Genomic DNA, 15,471 nt, shown 5'->3' on the forward strand with positions numbered 1-15,471 from the left:
CCAGGATGCTCTCGATTGTGCATCTGTAGAAGTTTGTGAGTGCTTTTGGTGACAAGCCGAATTTCTTCAGCCTCCTGAGGTTGAAGAGGCGCTGCTGCGCCGCCTTCACGATGCTGTCTGTGTGAGTGGACCAATTCAGTTTGTCTGTGATGTGTATGCCGAGGAACTTAAAACTTGCTACCCTCTCCACTACTGTTCCATCGATGTGGATAGGGGGGTGTTCCCTCTGCTGTTTCCTGAAGTCCACAATCATCTCCTTAGTTTTGTTGACGTTGAGTGTGAGGTTATTTTCCTGACACCACACTCCGAGGGCCCTCACCTCCTCCCTGTAGGCCGTCTCGTCGTTGTTGGTAATCAAGCCTACCACTGTTGTGTCGTCCGCAAACTTGATGATTGAGTTGTAGGCGTGCGTGGCCACGCAGTCGTGGGTGAACAGGGAGTACAGGAGAGGGCTCAGAACGCACCCTTGTGGGGCCCCAGTGTTGAGGATCAGCGGGGTGGAGATGTTGTTGCCTACCCTCACCACCTGGGGGCGGCCCGTCAGGAAGTCCAGTACCCAGTTGCACAGGGCGGGGTCGAGACCCAGGGTCTCGAGCTTGATGACGAGCTTGGAGGGTACTATGGTGTTGAATGCCGAGCTGTAGTCGATGAACAGCATTCTCACATAGGTATTCCTCGTCCAGATGGGTTATGGCAGTGTGCAGTGTGGTTGAGATTGCATCGTCTGTGGACCTATTTGGGCGGTAAGCAAATTGGAGTGGGTCTAGGGTGTCAGGTAGGGTGGAGGTGATATGGTCCTTGACTAGTCTCTCAAAGCACTTCATGATGACGGAAGTGAGTGCTACGGGGCGGTAGTCGTTTAGCTCAGTTACCTTAGCTTTCTTGGGAACAGGAACAATGGTGGCCCTCTTGAAGCATGTGGGAACAGCAGACTGGTATAGGGATTGATTGAATATGTCCGTAAACACACCGGCCAGCTGGTCTGCGCATGCTTTGAGGGCGCGGCTGGGGATGCCGTCTGGGCCTGCAGCCTTGCGAGGGTTAACACGTTTAAATGTCTTACTCACCTCGGCTGCAGTGAAGGAGAGTCCGCATGTTTTCGTTGCAGGCCGTGTCAGTGGCACTGTATTGTCCTCAAAGCGGGCAAAAAGTTATTTAGTCTGCCTGGGAGCAAGACATCCTGGTCCGTGACTGGGCTGGATTTCTTCTTGTAGTCCGTGATTGACTGTAGACCCTGCCACATGCCTCTTGTGTCTGAGCCATTGAATTGAGATTCTACTTTGTCTCTGTACTGATGCTTAGCTTGTTTGATAGCCTTGTGGAGGGAATAGCTGCACTGTTTGTATTCGGTCATGTTACCAGTCACCTTGCCCTGATTAAAAGCAGTGGTTCGGGCTTTCAGTTTCACGCGGATGCTGCCATCAATCCACGGTTTCTGGTTAGGGAATGTTTTAATCGTTGCTATGGGAACGACATCTTCAACGCACGTTCTAATGAATTCGCACACCGAATCAGCATATTCGTCAATATTGTTATCTTGACACATTACGAAACATATCCCAGTCCACGTGATGGAAGCAGTCTTGGAGTGTGGAGTCAGCTTGGTCGGACCAGCGTTGAACAGACCTCAGCACGGGAGCTTCTTGTTTTAGTTTCTGTCTGTAGGCAGGGATCAACAAAATGGAGTCGTGGTCAGCTTTTCCGAAAGGAGGGCGGGGCAGGGCCTTATATGCGTTGCGGAAGTTAGAGTAACAATGATCCAAGGTCTAGGAACGGTGGGTTAACTGCCTTGTTCAGGGGCAGAACGACAGATTTTCACCTTATCAGCTCGGGGGATCCAATCTTGCAACCTTACAATTAACTAGTCCAACGCTCTAACCACCTGCCTCTCATTGCACTCCATGAGGAGCCTGCCTGTTCCGCGAATGCAGTAGAAGCCAAGGTAAGTTGCTAGCTAGCATTAAACCTATCTTATAAAAAAAATCAATCAACCATAATCACTAGTTATAACTACAGATGGTTGATGATATTACTAGTTTATCTAGCGTGTCCTGCATTGCATACAATCGATGCAACGCTGGGGGATGATTTAACAAAAGCGCATTTGTGAAAAAAGCACAATCGTTGGACGACTGTACCTAACCATAAACACCAATGCATTTCTTAAAATCAATACACAGAAGTATACATTTTTAAACCTGCATATTTAGCTAAAAGAAATCCAGGTTAGCAGGCAATATTAACCAGGTGAAATTGTCACTTCTCTTGCTCATTGCACGCAGAATCAGGGTATATGCAAGTTTGGGCAGCCTGGCTCATTGCGAACTAATTTGCCAGAATTGTACATAATTATTACATAACATTGAAGGTTGTGCAATATAGCAATAATATTTAGACTTAGGTATTTTATCTAACGGGTGGCATCCCTAACGGTTCCGTATTTCACTGAAATAAACGTTTTGTTTTCTAAATTATAGTTTCCGGATTCAACCATATTAATGACCAAAGGCTCCTGGTTCGAGCCCAGGTAGGGGCGAGAAGAGGGACGGAAGCTATACAGTTACACTGGCAATACTATAGTGCCTATAAGAACATCCAATAGTCAGAGGTATATGAAATACAAATGGTAGAGAGAGAAATAGTCCTATAAATACTATACTAACTACAACCTAAAACCTCTTACCTTGGAATATTGAAGTCTCATGTTAAAAGGAACCACCAACTTTCATATGTTCTCATGTTCTGAGCAAGGAACTCAAACGTTAGCTTTTTTACATGGAGAAGTAAGTGGGATATGTGCCAACACTTTGTTTTTGCATTATTTAAACCAAATTGAACATGCTAAATTGATTTTTATTGATATATTATACTGTAGTGTTCATTCAGTATTGTTGTAATTGTCATTATTACAAATAAAATAAAAAGATTGCCGATTAAATCGGCATCAGCTTTTTTGGTCCTCCAATAAATCGGTATCGCCGTTAAATCATAATCGGTTGACCTCTAGTTTTTACATTTAGAAATGGCACAAGACCGTCAGCAGGCTAAAGTCAAAGCTCACATTAAGCATTAGTTGGACCAAATCAACAAAGAAAGTTAAAAAAAAATAATGTTTTTTAAGTAGTAGAAATGGGTTTTAATCCACAACATCAAAGACCGACCAGATATCTTACAGTATACGAGAGGGAAACAAGATAATCGAATACGTTAGCGCTACACAGACCATCAACAATACGCATTTAACAATAACAAATCAGAAATCTCTAGTACAACCATTAACTTGAGACATTTCACCGAATATTGTTAAACGAATACGCATTAAAAAATGTATTAAATGTGTTAAAAAATGACAAACGGCATGGTGCTTTGAAATCCTGTGTATTTTTAGCAAATGCTAGCCTAACTACTAAACAAGTGCTAACGGCTAAATAAATGTATAATTATTGTTCCAAATAATTAGCCATCTACAATTCCAAAACAGTTCCTTAAAACCCATTGTCGCTCTATTTATTAAAAAAACGTTTTTAAAAAGAATAGAAAACAAAGTGATAACTGGCTCAGGCCACAGTGTACTGTGCATTAGTTTGGTCCACTAGAAAGTGAATTGTTCCATTTCAATCTTCAGGCCACTGCTTATATCGAGTGCAGCGCAAAACTGAAATTATTTTCTCCTCTACTGGCCTATAAGATAATTTCATGCAATGCTTACATTAGATCCACTATTCGCTGTGTCGCTGATAAGTGTTCAATATATATCGATTCAGTGATATATTCTGGTTAGAAAGGCCAATGCATTAAGGACTATTATCATAGTGGTTAGGTACACCATGCCAAAAGAACCAAGAGAACATTATTTATCCCAAAGGTCCCACATTCAGAAGTGTATTTGCAGTCTATACATGATAATATTCCTAGTGAGTTATTGGACACACATTGGAATAAGACCGTTTCATTAAAGGAAGGTTGCTTAGTCATTAAGAAATGTCCCTAAAAACACCCAAATAGGTCCTATTAGTAAAAGTTAAAAGGCATATTTGGGCCACTGGTGACCCTGGCTTCAGGCTTTAGTCCCATGTGAGGTTCAGTCAGTCACCAGGCTTTAGGGTTCATCTTCTCCCTAAAGGACTTCCTCAGTTTGTTGCGTGGAGCAGGGACGGGGGCAGGCCTGGGGGGGACATCAGGAGTCTGGGGGTACTCCAAGTCCTGCTGGGGAGGCTCTATCTGGCCCAAGGGGGCGTTCTTTCTGGACAGGCCACCAGGGTTCCTCTGCAGCTGCTGGATGATGGCAGAGAACTTGGCGTCCAGCGAAGGTCGTCCCGTCTTGGTTCGCGCCCCAACGTTCTCCTTTTCCTGATATGGAGGAGGGGGTCTGGCTGGTGGGAGGCTGAAAGGCTGCTTGTCAGCAGGTGGGGGCGGGGCACGCCTTTTCTTGTTGTCGTTGGAGACAGAGCTGGGAGTTGGGCTGGGACAGGGACTCTCTTTGCCCGGAGACAAAACACTCTTCTGCACCACCATGGGGATGGACCCGTCAAACAGAGCAGACCATTTAGGAGGCTCCCTTGCCTCCTCCTCACCAATGAGGAAGTGGCCCCCTGTTTCCTCAATTTTGCTGTGGATGATGTCGGTGATACTCTCAAACTTTCCAGGAGAATTTATACCTTCAGAACAAGATGGAAAATTTACTAAATTAATCATATAGTATATAAATAGTGTCTGACAGCGAAAAGGTCCCAACACTGGTTTCTGTAAGGCAGTTTTACAGAAACTTAGTGACCTCTTCAGAGGAGTTCACACGATCTGACTGATTATTTGATTATGTGATGGATTGTATTCATTTGATTTCTTTATTATTTGATTGATTGCATTTTCTATTTAATTTGTGTGTATTGCAGGGCTCACTTGAAAAATAAGTAAGTCGTATTTTCTCACCCAAAACTGCATATCAGAAAAATCTAAGACAATATGTAGTCAAAGGTTTAGGGCACTGGACTTACTCAGGTCATTGTAGACAGAGTCAGCCTGTTTGGTGAGGAAGAGTGGGGGTTTCTTTGGTGACGTAACCTCAATCTTCATCAGCTCACTACAGCAGTGCTGCCACTGACCTGGGAGAGAGAAGATAAATCAGATCAGAGCGTTGGGTGGAGAAATACAATTTGGATTAAATCTGTGAAAGAAAGAGCATGAGATTAAGGTTTTTGCTAACTCTTCCAAACACTCACTCTGGTCGTAGAAGTGCTGCCAGAATGCTTCCATCCAGTCCTCCAGCTCCTCCCTGCTGTCAGTTGTGAAGATGTTGGTCAGAGCCCCCCCCACCACTGGGTTGGTGATGGTCAGACTGTTGGACCTCTTCTGAGGGCCCTTATCCACCACACGGATCCTAGTGTCCTGGACAGGGAAACAGCAGGAAAGCCCAGGGATGAAAAACTGAAAACTAACAGTTATGTGCTGTTCCCACATGCTTCAAGGAGGGCCACCATTGTTCCTGTTCCCAAGAAAGCGAAGGTAACTGAGCTAAACGACTACCGCCCCGTAGCACTCACTTCCGTCATCATGAAGTGCTTTGAGAGACTAGGTAAGGACCATATCACCTCCACCCTACCTGACACCCTAGACCCACTCGAATTTGCTTACCGCCCAAATAGGTCCACAGACGATGCAATCTCAACCACACTGCACACTGCCCTAACCCATCTGGACAAGAGGAATACCTATGTGAGAATGCTGTTCATCGACTACAGCTCGGCATTCAACACCATAGTACCCTCCAAGCTCGTCATCAAGCTCGAGACCCTGGGTCTCGACCCCGCCCTGTGCAACTGGGTACTGGACTTCCTGACGGGCCGCCCCCAGGTGGCGAGGGTAGGCAACAACATCTCCACCCCGCTGATCCTCAACATATTATGTACATTATACCTTGATGCTATTTTATCGCCCCCAGAAACCTCCTTTTCCTCTCTGTTCCAGACGTTCTAGACGACCAATTCTTATTGCTTTTAGCCGCACCCTTATTCTACTCCTCCTATGTTCCTCTGGCGATGTAGAGGTGAATCCAGGCCCTGCAGTGCCTTGCTCCACTCCTATTCCCCAGGCGCTCTCTTTTGTAGACTTCTGTAACCGTAATAGCCTTGGTTTCATGCATGTTAACATTATAAGCCTCCTCCCTAAGTTTGTTCTATTCACTGCTTTAGCACACTCTGCCAACCCGGATGTTCTAGCTGTGTCTGAGTCCTGGTTTAGGAAGACCACCAAAATTTCAGAAATTTAAATCCCAAACTACAACATTTTCAGACAAGATAGAACTGCCAAAGGGGGCAGTGTTGCAATCTACTGCAAAGATAGCCTGCAGAGTTCTGTCCTACTATCCAGGTCTGTACCCAAACAATTTGAACTACTTTTAAAAATCCACCTCTCTAAAAACAAGTCTCTCACCGTTGCCGCCTGCTATAGACCTCCCTCTGCCCCCAGCTGTGCTCTGGACACCATATGTGAACTGATTGCCCCCCATCTATCTTCAGAGCTCGTGCTGCTAGGCGACCTAAACTGGAACATGCTTAACACCCCAGCCATCCTACAATCTAAACTTGATGCCCTCAATCTCACACAAATTATCAATGAACCTACCAGGTACCTCCCCAAAGCCTTAAACACGGGCACCCTCATAGATATCATCCTAACCAACTTCCCCTCTAAATACACCTCTGCTGTCTTCAACCAAGATCTCAGCGATCACTGCCTCATTGCCTGCATCCGTAATGGGTCAGCGGTCAAACAACCTCCACTCATCACTGTAAAACGCTCCCTGAAACACTTCAGCGAGCAGGCCTTTCTAATCGACCTGGCCGGGGTATCCTGGAAGGATATTGATCTCCTCCCGTCAGTAGAGGATGCCTGGATATTTTTTTTAAATGCCTTCCTAACCATCTTAAATAAACATGCCCCATTCAAGAAATTTAGAACCAGGAACAGATATAGCCCTTGGTTCTCCCCAGACCTGACTGCCCTTAACCAACACAAAAACATGCTATGGCTTTCTGCATTAGCATCGAACAGCCCCCGTGATATGCAGCTGTTCAGGGAAGCTAGAAACCATTATACACAGGCAGTTAGAAAAGCCAAGGCTAGCTTTTTCAAGCAGAAATTTGCTTCCTGCAACACTAACTCAAAAAAGTTCTGGGACACTGTAAAGTCCATGGAGAATAAGAACACCTCCTCCCAGCTGCCCACTGCACTGAAGATAGGAAACACTGTCACCACTGATAAATCCACCATAATTGAGAATTTCAATAAGCATTTTTCTATGGCTGGCCATGCTTTCCACCTGGCTACTCCTACCCCGGTCAACAGCACTGCACCCCCAACAGCAACTCGCCCAAGCCTTCCCCATTTCTCCTTCTCCCAAATCCATTCAGCTGATGTTCTGAAAGAGCTGCAAAATCTGGACCCCTACAAATCAGCCGGGCTAGACAATCTGGACCCTTTCTTTCTAAAATTATCTGCCGAAATTGTTGCCACCCCTATTACTAGCCTGTTCAACCTCTCTTTCGTGTCGTCTGAGATTCACAAAGATTGGAAAGCAGCTGCGGTCATCCCCCTCTTCAAAGGGGGGGACACTCTTGAACCAAACTGCTACAGACCTATATCTATTCTACCGTGCCTTTCTAAGGTCTTCAAAAGCCAAGTCAACAAACAGATTACCGACCATTTCGAATCTCACCATACCTTCTCTGCTATGCAATCTGGTTTCAGAGCTGGTCATGGGTGCACCTCAGCCACGCTCAAGGTCCTAAACGATATCTTAACCGCCATCGATAAGAAACATTACTGTGCAGCCGTATTCATTGATCTGGCCAAGGCTTTCGACTCTGTCAATCACCACATCCTCATCGGCAGACTCGACAGCCTTGGTTTCTCAAATGATTGCCTCGCCTGGTTCACCAACTACTTCTCTGATAGAGTTCAGTGTGTCAAATCGGAGGGTCTGCTGTCCGGACCTCTGGCAGTCTATGGGGGTGCCACAGGGTTCAATTCTTGGACCGACTCTTTTCTCTGTATACATCAATGAGGTCGCTCTTGCTGCTGGTGAGTCTCTGATCCACCTCTACACAGACGACACCATTCTGTATACTTCCGGCCCTTCTTTGGACACTGTTAACAACCCTCCAGGCAAGCTTCAATGCCATACAACTCTCCTTCCGTGGCCTCCAATTGCTCTTAAATACAAGTAAAACTAAATGCATGCTCTTCAACCGATCGCTACCTGCACCTACCCGCCTGTCCAACATCACTACTCTGGACGGCTCTGACTTAGAATACGTGGACAACTACAAATACTTAGGTGTCTGGTTAGACTGTAAACTCTCCTTCCAGACCCATATCAAACATCTCCAATCCAAAGTTAAATCTAGAATTGGCTTCCTATTTTGCAACAAAGCATCCTTAACTCATGCTGCCAAACATACCCTTGTAAAACTGACCATCCTACCAATCCTCGACTTTGGCGATGTCATTTACAAAATAGCCTCCAATACCCTACTCAACAAATTGGATGCAGTCTATCACAGTGCAATCCGTTTTGTCACCAAAGCCCCATATACTACCCACCATTGTGACCTGTACGCTCTCGTTGGCTGGCCCTCGCTTCATACTCGTCGCCAAACCCACTGGCTCCATGTCATCTACAAGACCCTGCTAGGTAAAGTCCCCCCTTATCTCAGCTCGCTGGTCACCATAGCATCTCCCACCTGTAGCACACGCTCCAGCAGGTATATCTCTCTAGTCACCCCCAAAACCAATTCTTTCTTTGGCCGCCTCTCCTTCCAGTTCTCTGCTGCCAATGACTGGAACGAACTACAAAAATCTCTGAAACTGGAAACACTTATCTCCCTCACTAGCTTTAAGCACCAACTGTCAGAGCAGCTGCACCTGTACATAGCCCACCTATAATTTAGCCCAAACAACTACCTCTTTCCCAACTGTATTTATTTATTTTGCTCCTTTGTACCCCATTATTTTTATTTCTACTTTGCACATTCTTCCATTGCAAAACTATCATTCCAGTGTTTTACATGCTATATTGTATTTACTTTGCCACCATGGCCTTTTTTGCCTTTACCTCCCTTCTCACCTCATTTGCTCACATTGTATATAGACTTGTTTATACTGTATGTTTGTTTTACTCCATGTGTAACTCTGTGTCGTTGTATCTGTCGAACTGCTTTGCTTTATCTTGGCCAGGTCGCAATTGTAAATGAGAACTTGTTCTCAACTTGCCTAACTGGTTAAATAAAGGTAAAATAAAAATAAATAAATAAATAAAAACACTGGGGCCCCACAAGGGTGCGTTCTAAGCCCTCTCCTGTACTCCCTGTTCACCCACGACTGCGTGGCCAAGCACGCCTACAACTCAATCATCAAGTTTGCAGACGACACAACAGTGGTAGGCTTGATTACCAACAACGACGAGACGGCCTACAGGGAGGAGGTGAGGGCCCTCGGAGTGTGGTGTCAGGAAAATAACCTCACACTCAACATCAACAAAACTAAGGAGATGATTGTGGACTTCAGGAAACAGCAGAGGGAACACCCCCCTATCCACATCGATGGAACAGTAGTGGAGAGGGTAGTAAGTTTTAAGTTCCTCGGCATACACATCACAGACAAACTGAATTGGTCCACTCACACAGACAGCATCGTGAAGGCGGCGCAGCAGCGCCTCTTCAACCTCAGGAGGCTGAAGAAATTTGGCTCGTCACCAAAAGCACTCACAAACTTCTACAGATGTACAATCGAGAGCATCCTGGCGGGCTGTATCACCGCCTGGTACGGCAACTGCTCCGCCCACAACCGTAAGGCTCTCCAGAGGGTAGTGAGGTCTGCACAACGCATCACCGGGGGCAAACTACCTGCCCTCCAGGACACCTACACCACCCAATGTCACAGGAAGGCCATAAAGATCATCAAGGACAACAACCACCCGAGCCTCTGCCTGTTCACCCCGCTATCATCCAGAAGGCGAGGTCAGTACAGTTGCATCAAAGCTGGGACCGAGAGACTGAAAAACAGCTTCTATCTCAAGGCCCACAGACTGTTAAACAGCCACCACTAACATTGAGTGGCTGCTGCCAACACACTGACTCAACTCCAGCCACTTTAATAATGGGAATTGATGGGAAATTATGTCAAATATATCACTAGCCACTTTAAACAATGCTAACTAATATAATGTTTACATACCCTACATTATTCATCTCATATGCATACGTATATACTGTACTCTATATCATCGACTGCATCCTTATGTAATACATGCATCACTAGCCACTTTAACTATGCCACTTTGTTTACATACTCATCTCATATGTATATACTGTACTCGATACCATCTACTGTATCTTGCCTATGCTGCTCTGTACCATCACTCATTCATATATCATCACTCATACATATATCTTTATGTACATATTCTTTATCCCCTTACACTGTGTATAAGACAGTAGTTTTGGAATTGTTAGTTAGATTACTTGTTGGTTATTACTGCATTGTCGGAACTAGAAGCACAAGCATTTCGCTACACTCGCATTAACATCTGCTAACCATGTGTATGTGACAAATAAAATTTGATTTGATTTGTTCTATCACAATGATTTTGGGTCGGTTACCATGGCAATGTCTACCTTGTTGGTGGGTATGATGAGGCTGGGATCCACCTTGGCAGTAATCTCCTCAGGGGTGTAGTAGCAGAACAGCCTCCCAGCCCTGAGCACACAGTACAGGCTGCAGTACCGGGACAGCCCCTCCACACTTTGCTGGAATAGAAGACAATTATTATGGGTAATATTTAGGGAGATACAGTAAGACATTGGTTTACTTTTCTACACCATAGAATGGTATGTTATATGACTAAAGAAGGTTTTAGCTCTACTTATCAGGGCTTGACTGGCAGGGCCAGATATGGTACTCTATAGTTTGTCAGGGAGCAGTCAGAGAGTTGATAACAGTTAGCTCACCTGCTGAATCAGATAGCCATTCATCATGTCCTGGGTCATACAGACGGGCTGGGCAACTAGACGACAGCAGAGGTTCCCATAGAGGGGCAGCCAGGAGGACGACTCAGCTAAAGAGAAAAGAGTTCAAACAAGGCATATTGTGACCATTTCTGAAACCAAAAACATGCAATGATATGCATCTTTAATGCAATGCGGTATATAAGAATGTCCAATGAAGTGTTGCTCTTACCATCCTGGAGGACTATGAGAGAATGGGACTGGAAGGCCCCATCGGCCCAGGCCAAGCCCAGAGAGGTGTACGCCAGCAGGCTGTACCTTGCCCCCCTAGGAAGGACAGACAGAGACACAAAGTGATTGAACATACAAGACTAACCAGATGACTTACTAGGCAAAAGGCAACAACTGCCAAACCAAAAGGGGTGACTACAGTGCAGTAAATCTGGGCCCTACCCATTACATATAATCAGCACCCAACGTTGTTCCTGACCATGAGACCTGACCAGGGAAAACTCTGGGCCTTAACTACATCTCACGTACAGCGGTATTGGGTTGGACTGCAGGAAAGCGTCAGGGTCTCCAGCTTCAAGCAGGGGGCAGAGTTTCCTCCCAGATGCCCTGCCAAAAGAGCTGCGTAACTTCTTGGCCAGTTTCTTTGGGGTGTTGACCAGGATGGTCTCCTCCTCTATGGCACAGCTATACAGCTCCACTTTCAGCTCGAAGGCAGGCCCAACACCGTTACTGTCAATCAGGAGGGAAATGTCAATTTCAGAACACTTAAAGATGCATTCTCAAACTTTTGTATAATTTCAGCCAGTAGATTTGAAAGTGGTGCTCACACACCAAAAGTGGTCCCTGTTTTTTGTGTAGTACATCATCCATTTTGTATGATATCATACGAGCTTTGTAATTCGTTTGATATGTTACGAATCCAATATGTTACAAATTTGGATCCCGGAGTGCATCTTTAACAAGAAACTGGAGAGAAGATGATAGGGTCCTGCAGACATAAAACCAAGGTATCCCATTTCAACAATATGAGTTTGTATTTGTGGTGAATACTTACAAAACTGTTACACCCTCAAAACAAACATCAGTCATCGATCTGTCCACAACCACCATCTCAGTGTCAAAAACTTCAGATCCAATTCTCATCAGGCAGAAGATGGCAACCCGCCGCGTGCCTAAAACCAGGATTCACAACCATAACTACATCCAGACTCAGATCCAGAATCCAGAATATTGGCAAGGACATGGCTTGTATATGAGAATTGCTTTAGTGATTAGGTTCAGTCTAAATGAAATGAAGTGAATTTCCAGAGAATCGGTTTCTCCTATGTTGCTTTACTTTTCCTTCACTGAAAACAATAAATGACAATCTACTCACTCCCTTTGTTATTAAAGTGGTCAGAGTCTTTCCACATCAGCGGTATGCGCAGCCCTACAGTGGAGGACAAAGACAAACCTGTCAGTAAATGGAAGAATCCCAGTATACTTTCCAACAACGGTGCTAAGACAAGTGGCTCGGCTCAAATATCTAATGATCTTCATGAATATCAAAAATGATACAGGACAGTCATTGTTCCCTTCTGACAAATAAAGAGAAGGATCTTACCAGACAAGGCCACTCTTCCTCTGCAGGCCACACGATCATCTGAAACTCGATCTGATAGTCTATGGCACACAAAACACATTAGAAATTCAACTTCACTTACGGAGCATGACTCCACAAACAAACACACATAACCAGACAATAGGAGGCCTATCTTTACCTCTGAGATGCAACTCTCATATCATGGTTCTCCTTGTGCATTTCTGTCATGTAGGCCTTGATCCGAGTGTTGCAGGTCAGGAGGTTCTTGGAGGCATTCAGGATCTGCTCTCTATTGGTGCTGGCCACCAGGAGCTTGTAGGTCCCGTCCCGCATGCGGATCTCAAAGTCTATCTTCTCCTGCATGTTCGAGTCCTGTAGGAGGGGGATAACACCATAGTAATATAACGAGTGAATTACAATAGTGTGGATTCACAGGAGACAGGTAACTAAGGAGTTTGGTGATATCCTCTAGCTAAAGGATGTGACATGTCACAGACAGGAGACATTGATGGGTTCTGGGTGAGGACACAGATCTTGAAGAACGAGGGATACTGGAAGGCAAGTCAATAGAGCAAAGACAAAATGTGAAGAATGTTAAATGGTTCGAAAACACTCATTTGAAACAGAATTTAATCCCTCTGAAATAAAGAAACTCAAAACATGACACAAATGTATGGTTGGGCAGACAAAAGATTGACAGGGTTTGATGTGCATGACATGTTGGGTGGTCTTTGCTAGAACACAAGAGGAAAGCCAACAAATAAACCATTAACATAGGGATGACTTTTATTAAAAAACTAAATCATGTATTTACACCACAGACATCTGATGGTGTAAGAGGCTAAAGAAAGTATAGGCTACAAATAGTACAGTTTTCTGATTATTTAGCCTGGATCTCTTTCTCCTCTATTTTGTCACCTGTTAGTTTCTTAGAAATCTGTTTTATGTACAACAAATTAATGTCCTCTTTAATTTCATGAGTGTCATTCAGATGTAGACATTTTCAAGCATTTTGCCTGCAAGAACATTCGTTTGTTAATAGAGCAAACAAAATTTACGTTTCGATAAACATGCAAAGCAGGAGTGTTCTTTGTGACCACTGAAAAGTTATGTAGGAGAGAAACGGATCCAATCTACGCAGCTAGCATATTGTAACGGGCTAATGTGACGCTCCATTAGCCGTCACAGGACAGGTGCTATTTGGCATAGCAGAGATTTTTCGACCAACCTTATCTTGGCAACGATGCCATATTCGTTCCCATTCGGCCAATACATGCACATTCTAAAATGTCCGTATCCAGTTGCAGGTGGTTCGTTTTACATTTTGAAAATGCTCAGTTATAAAATACATCTTTTTTTTGTTCCGTGAAGTTATCCAACAAAGTGTACATCTGTCTCAATCAATGAGAGGAGATTTGAAATAGAATCATCTTGTCTATGTGCTATGCCAAACAGTACCTATCCTGTAACCGCTAATGGAGTATCACATTACATAGCCCGATACAATCTGCTAGCCAGTGGTGGAAAAAGTACCCAATTGTCATACTTGAGTAAACGTACAGATAGGTTAATAGAATATGAATCAAGTAACAGTCTAAAAGTATTTGGTTTTAAATATACTTAAGTATCAAAAGTAAATGTAATTGATAAATGTACTTAAGTATCAAAAGTATAAATCATTTCAAATTCCTTATATTAAGCAAACCAGACAGCACCATTTCCTTTTTTAATTTACTGATGGACAGGGGCACACTCAGACATCATTTACAAATGAATGATCTGTTTAGTGAATCCACCAGATCAGAGGCAGTATTAATGACCAGGGATGTTCTCTTGATAAGTGTGTGAATGTGACAATTTCCCTGTCCTGCTAAGCATTCAAAATGTAATGAATGCTTTTGCCTGACAGGGAAATATATGGAGTAAAAAGTACATTATTTTCATGTAGTGAAATAAAAGTAAAAGTTCTCAAAAATAAAAATAGTAAAGTACAGATATCAACAACAAAAAACACTTAAGTAGTAGTATTTTTACTTAAGTACTTTACACCACTGCTGCTAGCTAAATTCTATTCAGAAATAGCCACGATCAGAAGGAAATATACATCTCCATAAGTGTCAGTATAAGTGCCTAGACAGAGGCTATGTAGCCAAGTAAAACTCAACAGATCGTTTAGAGGACGTTTACATAATTTGGCTACAGCGAGGCTGGGTTGTTTCTGGACAGGGCCAGAGTGGATGTAGTAACGTATCACATAGATTGAATTGAGGCTAGTGTTTTACAAAATCAGTGATCATAAAAGAAAGCGTTGGAACAGTTAGCAAACCATTAATTTTTCTGCATTTACGTTAGCTAGCTAGAGCGCAAATTATAACACTACTGTAACGCTATGTAGAATAAACCGTAAAATCAGCTGGATACGTTAGTTTTTAGCTAACGTTAGCTAGCTGACGCGTTCGTTAGACAGGCATCAGTTACAGAAAAACTTCAGTTTGCTAGCCTAGTAGTTAGCTAATCGGTTGACAACAAACTGGCACATTACCTCTGATTGCAAGAATACAGTGCTCTCACTTATCTTCTTTCTTTTTATCTCCATTGCGAGAGAGGAACACGAGGACCGAGCACTTGCATTTCTCCTGAAATTTTGAACGTCCCGCTGATAGTCCATATTCGCCATTCGTCCAGACAAGCCCCCAGTGCTTTTCCTATCAATTCAGTGATGACGCGTTCCGCTGCCAAACAAAACTGGATTCTACCATTTTCAAATTTGAATTTCAAATTCGATTCGAGGATGTCTGATAACCACAGCAGTGGTGTGTGTTTGAAATGATCTGTATGTGTTTTATCTCCAAGTAATAAGTTAAACATTACATT

General features: G+C 43.9%; 1 protein-coding gene across 1 annotated transcript; it reads right to left on the reverse strand.

The window, feature by feature from the left end:
• Positions 1 to 3,121: 3,121 nt before the first annotated feature.
• rtkn2 (rhotekin 2) lies at positions 3,122 to 15,324 on the reverse strand. Its single transcript, XM_020481946.2, has 12 exons — positions 15,140 to 15,324; positions 12,776 to 12,969; positions 12,619 to 12,677; positions 12,391 to 12,444; positions 12,070 to 12,187; positions 11,544 to 11,744; positions 11,236 to 11,330; positions 11,007 to 11,113; positions 10,674 to 10,805; positions 5,220 to 5,385; positions 4,995 to 5,102; positions 3,122 to 4,658 (listed from the first exon to the last, which is right to left on the reverse strand). Exons 1-12 carry the CDS (start codon positions 15,272 to 15,274, stop codon positions 4,090 to 4,092), a joined length of 1,938 nt encoding a protein of 645 aa, XP_020337535.1. The 5' UTR covers positions 15,275 to 15,324; the 3' UTR covers positions 3,122 to 4,089.
• Between the last annotated feature and the right edge of the window lie 147 nt (positions 15,325 to 15,471).

This window comes from Oncorhynchus kisutch, linkage group LG4 (genome assembly GCF_002021735.2).
Source record: "Oncorhynchus kisutch isolate 150728-3 linkage group LG4, Okis_V2, whole genome shotgun sequence".
In the NCBI taxonomy this organism is placed as follows: Eukaryota; Metazoa; Chordata; class Actinopteri; order Salmoniformes; family Salmonidae; genus Oncorhynchus; species Oncorhynchus kisutch.

Excerpts from the sequence above, each read along its gene's own strand:
- rtkn2 (XM_020481946.2), bottom strand. The coding sequence starts at position 15,274 with ATGGCGAATATGGACTATCAGCGGGACGTTCAAAATTTCAGGAGAAAT. Across the intron at positions 12,188-12,390 it reads CCACTTTAATAACAAAGGGA|GCACGCGGCGGGTTGCCATC; the intron begins GTGAGTAGATTG and ends TCCTGGTTTTAG. Across the intron at positions 4,659-4,994 it reads CTCTGTCTACAATGACCTGA|GTATAAATTCTCCTGGAAAG; the intron begins GTAAGTCCAGTG and ends CTTGTTCTGAAG.